This window comes from Osmerus eperlanus, chromosome 20 (genome assembly GCF_963692335.1).
Source record: "Osmerus eperlanus chromosome 20, fOsmEpe2.1, whole genome shotgun sequence".
Classification (NCBI taxonomy): Eukaryota; Metazoa; Chordata; class Actinopteri; order Osmeriformes; family Osmeridae; genus Osmerus; species Osmerus eperlanus.
Window position 1 is genome coordinate 12327536 of NC_085037.1, and position 9243 is coordinate 12336778.

At 48.5% G+C, this 9243-nt stretch overlaps 1 protein-coding gene across 3 annotated transcripts in view; it reads left to right on the forward strand.

Annotated features, from left to right (window-relative positions):
• The first annotated feature begins 890 nt into the window (after positions 1–890).
• celf3a (cugbp, Elav-like family member 3a) overlaps positions 891–9243 on the forward strand; it is a 25117-nt gene continuing 16764 nt past the window's right edge. For 2 of the 3 annotated variants that reach the window (XM_062446118.1, XM_062446119.1), the window contains exons 1-3: positions 893–1332; positions 1851–2130; positions 3243–3325. In XM_062446118.1, the coding sequence (XP_062302102.1) occupies positions 1986–2130; positions 3243–3325 (228 nt within the window). In that variant the 5' untranslated portion in view covers positions 893–1332; positions 1851–1985. Of the gene's footprint in view, positions 1333–1850; positions 2131–3242; positions 3326–9243 lie in introns of all 3 variants that reach the window. The other variant, XR_009927987.1, reaches the window with a different exon arrangement.

Here is a 9243-nt window from a genome sequence, read left to right on the forward strand (position 1 = left end):
AATTCATACATAGACTGTCTAAAAGTATTTCTCTTCATGCTCGTTTAGTTTAAAATGAACGGAAAATATATTTTAAGTCCTGTAAGTTCTTTATCCGTGTGTGTATTATTGGGATGGAGTGGTCGAATGGAGACGTAGGATTTAGGACCGGTGGCAGATGGTAGCCGTCCGAGGCAAATTAAGAAGTGCTTAGAACACAACAGCGAAATAAAATAAATTAGATTGAATGAGTGTGGTTGTTGGGTCGATCCTGGCTCCATCGTATGATGCTTATCGGAATATAGGCCACACGTTAGTGATTATTTGATGTGTGCACCCAAATTTGAGCGGGCATGTTGGCTTTATAGTGAATGTTTTAGTTTTGTTTATGTTTGCTTGTTTATGAAGACACACACGATATGAACATGGAACCCTGTGTGACAGTCATTGAATACTTCATGTCCACGAGAAGGCTATCGTAGCCTACCTGTTCATCTGTTTAGCCTACATGACTGACGTTTAAAAAGGTTTTTATGGAATGTCCGTCAAAAACGCGTCTACAACCATTTCAGCACCTCGGTCAGCTACTGCGAGAACAAAGAAGGGATTTGCGTCCCTTGATGTCAGGGGCCGTCTGGTAATTCACGGTTTCCGTCAAAGACGAAAAACATGACGAATACAACATTTTTACCAAGGAATGTAGTTACCCATTGTAAAACAGTGGTATAACCTGTAAATATATCCTGGGTATATGGCTATCAATAAATATTGGATGTTTAGGTCGGAAATGTTTTCTATTTTCCTTTCAATTCCTTGTTTGATTTGCAGACGTTCCCTCCCCGCAGACATCACGGCTTGTTGCAACCCAAGGGAGGGATGGAGCACAGAGATCGACAGCTAGGGAGACACCAGTTTACGACGTCAAAAGCAACGGAGTAGCCTACATACACAGACAGAGAGGGGGAGCCAGCACAGAAGCGAGCGGCGGCAATACCATTCCCCTGCCTATTATTCTAACGAACCGCTTGAATAATCTAAACGAGGTTGTCATTTTGGTATATAATAGTATTGTAATCACATTTGGATTGGGAAAAAAAGGTTTGGTACACAAAGATCACAACAAAACGGCGAGATCAAGCAGTACTGGCCGATGTTTGTGTCGGATAAAGAACCGTCGCTGGGATTGGTTACGTGCGCTCGCGGAGGGTAACTCAGATAGGTCCTGATTTACACCCCAATGAACAAAACAGGAGACGAACACGGACAACAGTAATTACTATTAAACGAATATTGTAGGAAAAACCCGTGCAGATCCCATCGAATCGTGGGAAAAGTAAAGAGGACCCCAAACCGGTAAGGGATACATTTGTTGATCTTGAAATATTTGTTAATATATAGATTATATTCAAATCATTGCCAGTGAACACATTGACAATGGGTCCTATATTGACACCGACTGTCACGTTTTTATGTAGCCTATCCACTTGGGCATCAGCTGCATAGAACTAACCTAATCACCGTTTTTATTTACTTTACCATCTAGATATTTAAAAAATAAACCCCCCAGGAGTCGGGTGTATAATGATAATTGCGTTCATATATTATTTCTACTCGCCGAAACAATAACAGCGTCATTATCACGAGCCTGCAACTAAGTTGAGCTCTTTTTCTTTATTACCACAATCGTTTTCTCGCGAGGCACGATTCTATCAGAGTCCTACTCTCAAAAATAATGTATCCCAATTAAAGTGATTGTTAATCAACAAATGAATGATTATGAAATACCCACATTTGAAGTAGCCTGGGCTATCTGCCATTTTATTTATGTTATCTAACACCTGTATCTCCCCCTCCCAACCCCCCTTGTGCAGAGCGTCTTAGAATCATCTGTTCATCATCATCTCCAAGTCCTCCGGAGATCTGGGTCTCCCTGACTCTTCCCCTGTCCGCTCTCTGTCTGTCATTCTCCGGGAATCAACCGGTCGTTCCCACCCCACGACGTTTCAATGAAGGAGGCCGACGCGATCAAGCTCTTCATCGGGCAGATTCCCCGGAACCTGGAGGAGAAGGATCTGAAGCCCATCTTTGAACAGTTTGGAAAGATCTATGAGCTGACGGTGATAAAAGATAAATACACGGGGATGCATAAAGGTGAGCGCAGCGCGCCGGCTAGAGACAGCTGTGTGCGTCTTCAGAACTAGGGCGAGCACAGTCTTCCGATTACTTGACTTGATGAGTTGTGAACAAGTTCTATCACAAAAACAGGCTTTAATGTGACATTGTCTGCAGATGTGACATGGCAAATGTAGAAATGATATAATACATAATATTGAAAATAATAATAGGCTGCGCCCCACGTTGACCGCCACACCTGATCGTTGAAAGCCTCAGAGAAATCTATTATAATTTACAAGCAAATATATTCCCATGGAAACCTTTTTCCAGGAGTTCTATACAACCGTTTTTTTCTTCTTTTCTTTCAGTCAAATGTGGCAGTGCCATTTCACCACCTTTAATGTTGCATCACATTTGCATATGAAAGACGTCCAAGGCTTATCATGTCGCCTAGTGAAGCCTTTATGAAGGTTTGTCATTAGTGGAGCCAACCAACCCCCCTGTACACCACATCGCATGTGTGTGATATTTAGCCCTGTCTGAAACGGTCCCTGTGGGGAGCTGGGCAGTGTGGAAGAGGCAAGGTTCAAGTCTCTGGTGTCTCCTGGTAATGTGAATGTTAAGGTCTCAGCATCACAGATGTGTTATTCATAGTCAGGCATGGTCTGTCACTCACAGTGTTTACAAGCGACATGCAAGTAGTTCATATGGTAAGTGGAGCATAAGATTGGAGATCAGAAGTGACTCGTTCTGAGAGTATTTCGGTGGTCTGAGTCAAGGAACGGTCTGTGTTTCCTTCGCCACATCCACCTTTGACCACCACACTTTTTAAAAGGCCTCGAAATAGCTGGTCCATCTAGGGTTAATGATCTGACCTGGAGTCCGCTGGGCCTGGCATCTCAGCCACCAGTAAACAAAACAAAAAAAGAACTTCACAGTGAAACGATAATGCTATCAGCTCTCTGTTCTCACACAGGCACTAACATCTGACATTATAGCTGACAGGCTGCTGCGAAGGTCATGGAAAAATAACCGTTAATTTAACGTGAAATCACACTCTCTCCTGTGCACTCGTGTCCCTTCGCGTCCCTTCGCAACGCTGCATGAGCCCTGTTCGGCGTGCTGAACTCTCCAACCTCTGTTTCCAGGATGTGCTTTCCTGACATACTGCGCCCGCGAGTCTGCCCTGAAGGCCCAGAATGCACTGCATGAACAGAAGACGCTACCAGGGGTGAGTCACTCCTCCTGACGCTCAACAGAAGCAGAGCGCACACACACACACACGTACACACACTCACTCACACACACACACTCATACTCACACACACACACACACACACACGCTCATACACATACACACACATACACTCACACATATACACACACAAACACGATCATACACAAACACACACACAAGTACACACATGTAAATACACGCACACACACATGCAAACACACACACACCACACACAGCTAATGCTCAGAAGCACCGAGCAAAAAAAAAAAAAAAAAAAGTGGCATTCCAGTCCAATGCACAGTGCAGACAACACTGTAACACGGAAATATTAACAGAGTCTGACATGTGAGGCTGACTTCCCCTGCAGCTGATGCGGCCCTTAGAAAGGTCAGGACAGGCGCTCTTCCTGCCCTCCGTCTGGGGCGCGTCTCCCTCCGCTCTGCAGCCGTCTGGCTGCTCTCTTCCTCGGGTCGAGAGGTGACAGCTTAGGACCGTACCGTGGAGCTTTCCTCCCTCGCTTCTCTTTATCTTCGGTTCCGTCTCTCTCTTTCTCTCTCTTCCCCCTCCCTCCCTCCCTCTCCACTCTCTCTCTCCTCCTCCCTCTCTCTCTTCCCCCTCCCTCTCCACTCTCTCTCTCCTCCTCCCTCTCGCTCTCCTCCTCCCTCTCTCTCTTCCCCCTCCCTCCCTCTCCACTCTCTCTCTCCTCCTCCCTCTCTCTCTCCTCCTCCCTCTCTCTCTTCCCCCTCCCTCCCTCTCCACTCTCTCTCTCCTCCTCCCTCTCTCTCTCCTCCTCCCTCTCTCTCTTCCCCCTCCCTCCCTCTCCACTCTCTCTCTCCTCCTACCTCTCTCTCTCCTCCTCCCTCCCTCTCTCTCTTCTCCCTCCCTCCCTCTCCACTCTCTCCCTCCCCCCTCCTCTCTCTCTTCCCCCTCCCTCCCTCTCCACTCTCTCTCTCTCTGTCTCTCTCCTCCCTCCTCTCCATCTTCCCTCTCCACCTCTCCACCTCTCCGCCCCTCCTCCCTCCCCTCCTCTCAACCGTGTTTCCAATCAAAGTTAAGGCGGCGTTATTAGCAGAACCAGGCGGCAGGTGTGTGCGATCATGTGACATTTGCGGATCAGAATGTGACGCGACGAGGCGTTCTCCGCGCCGTCGCCATGGTGACGGAGTACACGGGCACGGCGGGGAGGACGTGACCCCGACTTCCTGACTCCTCTCCTCAAACTCATTTTCTCCCTGTCTTCCTGTTGTGCTGTTCTGGTCCCTCACGGTCTCCAGCTTTTCATTTTGTCGTCAGAATTCTCTTTATCTTTGCTCGGAGACGGAGACATTACAGGACTGTGGTGGGAGGGTGTGTGGAGGGGAGAGAGGGAGAGAGAGAGACATTACAGGACTGTGGTGGGAGGGTGTGTGGAGGGGAGAGAGGGAGAGAGAGAGACATTACAGGACTGTGGTGGGAGGGTGTGTGGAGGGGAGAGAGGGAGAGAGAGAGACATTACAAGACAGTGGTGGGAGGGTGTGTGGAGGGGAGAGAGGGAGAGAGGGAGACAGAGAGAAGGAGAAATAGGGAAGGGCAGACAAAGAGAGAGAGAGGTAGAGAAGGAAAGGGGGAGAGAAAGGGGAAGAAGGGGAGAGGGAGGGTAGCAGTACTATAAATCCCATTATTAGCATGACAGTAGTCTGACCTTTCTGACCTCTCTGAGGAGATCAGCATGCAGGTTCCCCGTAGTTACCACCCCCCCAACCCTCCCAGCCCGTATCCCCCCCCCTCTCTTGTCTCTCCTGCCCCCCATCTCTCTCCCCCATCTCTCTCCCCCCTCTCTCTCTCCACTCTTCACCCTCTCACTTGGGGGTTTAGTTGCCACAGACAATATTACCTTAAGCCTTGTAAAAGCATCAAGGAACAACCTTTACCTCCCGCCCCCGTCCCCCTTATGTACCATAACCCCTTCCCCGAATGATGAAAACCATCTTATAAGCTCCGCCCCCACCCCCCCCCCCCGCCCTCCACAACACCCCAACCCCCACCCCCGCTACCAGCTGTGGTGTAATTGTCATCTAATAGCACCTGCACTGCCAAGGAATAATTAACTTCCTCATCTTTATCAGGAACGCCACAAAGAAATAACATGGAACCAATTATAAGGCAGGGAGGAACACAGACCGCAGCATCGAGGGTGAAGGGTGCCATTAACTTTCAACTCTGCTGTTACAAATTCAACATCTTCTCCTTCTTTCGTCTGCGATGCCACTGAGAGAAACCGCTGCCACTTCTTCAGTTCATAATGCCTGGCGGCCGAGAGAGAGAAACAGAAAGAGAGAGAAAGAGAAAGACAGACAGACAGACAGAGAGAGAGGGAGACAGAGGGAGAGGGAGACAGACAGAAAGAGAGAGAGACAGAAAGAGAGAGACAGAAAGAGAGAGACAGAGAAAGAGAGAGACAGAGAAAGAGAGCGACAGAGAAAGAGAGAGAGAGAGGTGAGGAGGAATAAAGGGAAAAGGAAGAAAGAAATCGAGAGAGCAGGGGAAGGTGAACAGATGGTGTGATCTGAGTGACACCTGGCCTTGTGTTTAATTTCAGGTGCGAGAGTAGAGCCTTCTCCAAGATCACCAACATGCAGACCGGGCAGGGGGGGGCGGGGTGGGTAGATAAGAGAGAGAAGGAAAGAGAGGGAGAGAAAGAGAAACAACTAGAGGGGGGGGGGAGAGAACAAGAGAAGGAGATACAGAGAGAGGGAGAGAGACTGTTAGAGGAGCCCTCTCCTCTCCTCCGCCCTTATCTCTCTATCGCCCTGCCTGGTTGCTGTTGCCAGACCTCAGTGCGTCTGGCTCTGTGTGTTTAGCCGCGGAGAGGGAACATGACTGGCAGGGAAACAGGAGGCCGAGGTAGCAATGTCCACCCAGCACAACCTTCTCTCTCCAAACCACCTCGCCTCCTTCTCCACGCCCCAAAACCTGTATCATGCGGGACAGCGTCTCAATACCAAACTTCCTCTCTCTCTGCCCCCGGTCATCACTTCCTGTTAAATCTGGTCGTTGCCGTGGTGAGCTCTGAGCAGGCTGGTGTGGTTTACTTAGCCTTCCTGCTGATCCAGGCCTGCAGCCTGATGCCCTCATCTGGTTATTCAGGATGATAATTCATCTCCGCATCACTGGAGTCTCAACCTGAATAAAACAACGGTGGAGGGAGTTCATTAGAATCTGCCTCAGAATAACATCTTCATGTTTAGGGACACATTTCTGCAATGTAAAAAAAAAAATGAAATCCCTGTTGGGATCAGGGTTATATTTGTAGGAGATGTTTGAGGGGAATCAACGAGAGTGGGATATTCTGGGAGTGGGTTGTGTCAGTACATGATGTGTTGTGGGGGAGGGGAGGGCAGGTGCGTGGTGACATGAAGAGGGGGATGGAGTGTGTGTGTGTGTGTGTGTGTGTGTGTGTTGGGGTGGACGGTGGGGGGGGGGGTGTGCTCATACCAGAGAGGAACACAATCAGAGATCTTGAGGCAGCTTTGACATCTTGTAGAGAGAAGCTTTTCTTTCTCCTGGGTCTTTTGCTTCCTGCTTGGGAGCAGAAAGACATGGTCTTTTGTTGGGGCGTCTGATTAAGCCTGACATTTGCTCGGCGCTAACGAGTTAGCCTCGTCCAGACAGATGCGGGGATTCTGACAATCGTCAACGATAATAATGAGTGCATGTGTACAACATTTATTTATTTATTACAGAGCGTTTGTACGTGTGTGTGTGTGGTAAAGTGTGTATGCCTGTGTGTGTAACGCGCAATGTGTGTGTAAGTGTGTGTATGTGTGATGTGTTTGGGTGTAGTTTGTGTAATGTTTAATGTACGTGTGTGTATATCGGCAGAGGGAGAGAGGGAGAGACAGAGAGAAACAGAGAGAGAGGGAGAGAGAGACAGAGAGAGAGAGAGAGAGAGAGAGAGAGAGAGAGAGAGAGAGGGGGAGAGAGAGAGGGAGAGAGAGAGAGGGAGAGAGAGACAGAGAGAGAGAGAGGGAGAGAGAGACAGAGAGAGAGGGTTAGCGGAGGAGAGGAGCGGCGTCTCCTCCTGTCAGTCTGTCAGAGGGGCGTGTGCTGCGCCGCACACGCACACGCGTGTGCTCCACACGCCCACCAGAGACGAGCGTGTGAGTGAGCATCTGCATATGTAGATGTCTGTCAGCGTGTCTGGAGACGCTGAAGCACTCACCGTGGAGACGCCGGTCTGAGGGGACCGGAGAGATGATGAATGTAGATTGTGTTTACATGGGGGTGAAGGGGTGAAGAGGGGAGAGAGTGGGGGGGGAGTAAATGGGTGTGAATTGGGGAGAAATTGGATAAATGAAGAGAGGGGGAGGGGGTGACGAGAGGAGGAGGGGGGGAGGGGGTGAAGAAATGAATGAAAGTTTGACATAATGAGCAGCGGGTGGCTGTGTGTGTGTGTGAGTGTGCGAGTGTGTGTGAGTGTTTGGGGGGGCTTGGATAAGGGGGCACTGAGGCAGTACGGTTTATCAGCTTAAATACAGACATCTGTTACTGAGAAAGATGGTGTGTGTTTGGGAGGGGGTGGGGGTGCCACAGAATGTGTGTTTGTCATTGCGTGTTAGTCAGTGTGTGTGTGTGTGTGTGCGTGTGTGTGTGTGTGTGAAGAGAGGGATGTTGATACAACTCATCAGGGTTCTGAATCCAGTAGCACTACTGATTAATCTGATAGCCATGATGCATCTCTCTATATATATTGCACTTTGGTGGAATTAAACCACACACACAAAACTAGGACACTTTACTACTACCAGGAAAACTAAAATCCCTTCATGATTTTATTCTAAAACCAACTGAACAAACATCACATGACAGGAATATATATCAAGCCTTAATAGCAATAAATAAATACAATGACAGCCTACAAGGAGCCCATTTGTAAATGTTAGGATTGTACCTTCTGAGAAACGGTTTGTTATCTACCCGCATCATGAAGAACCATGGCCCTACTACCTGACCCCACCCTGGAGAGCGTCCAGGGTTGGAGACAGGCTAGGCTAGGTAGCCAAGCGGACACACTGGAGACAGGTTCATTGATCCCACATTACCAGCCTGTACAAGTGTGAACATGTCTGTCTCTCTGGGGAGAATTGATTCAGTAACCGATGGACAGAAAATCTGACCAGGCTTTGTGTGTGTTTGTGTTTAAGAGAGATGGAGACAGACAGAGAGAGAGAGAGAGACAGAGAGAGAGACAGAGAGAGAGAGACAGAGACAGAGAGAGAGAGACAGAGAGAGAGAGACAGAGAGAGAGAGACAGAGAGAGAGAGACAGAGAGAGAGAGACAGAGAGAGAGAGACAGAGAGAGAGACAGAGAGAGAGACAAAGAGAGAGACAGAGAAAGAGAGAGAGAGACAGACAGAGACAGAGAGACAGAGAGAGAGACTGAGAGAGAGACAGAGAGAGAGACAGATAGAGAGACAGAGAGAGAGACAGATAGAGAGACAGAGACAAAGAGAGCAAGAGTGAGACCAAAGCATGTGTTGTGTAGCTAGACTGTAACTGTGTCTTTGAGCGCATTTGGTTTGTATTTATTTTTTTGGGCCAGCATTTACTGATCTGTTTCTATCTTTGCGTTCTGCGCGTCACACTCTCTCTCTCTCTCTCTCTCTCTCTCTCTCTCTCTCTCTCTCTCTCTCTCTCTCTCTCTCTCTCTCTCTCTCTCTCTCTCTCTCTCTCTCTCTCTCTCTCTCTCTCTCTCTCTCTCTCTCTCTCTCTCTCTCTCTCTCTCTCTTGTTTATCTGTCTGATTGCATTTTCAACGTCTTTCTATCTCTGTCTGATTTCATCTGTTTCCACCTGTGTGTCTGCGGGTCCTGGAGAGCAGGTGTATTTATTTAAGTGAGTGTCTTGATGTTAGTGTGTCTGTGTGTGATGAGG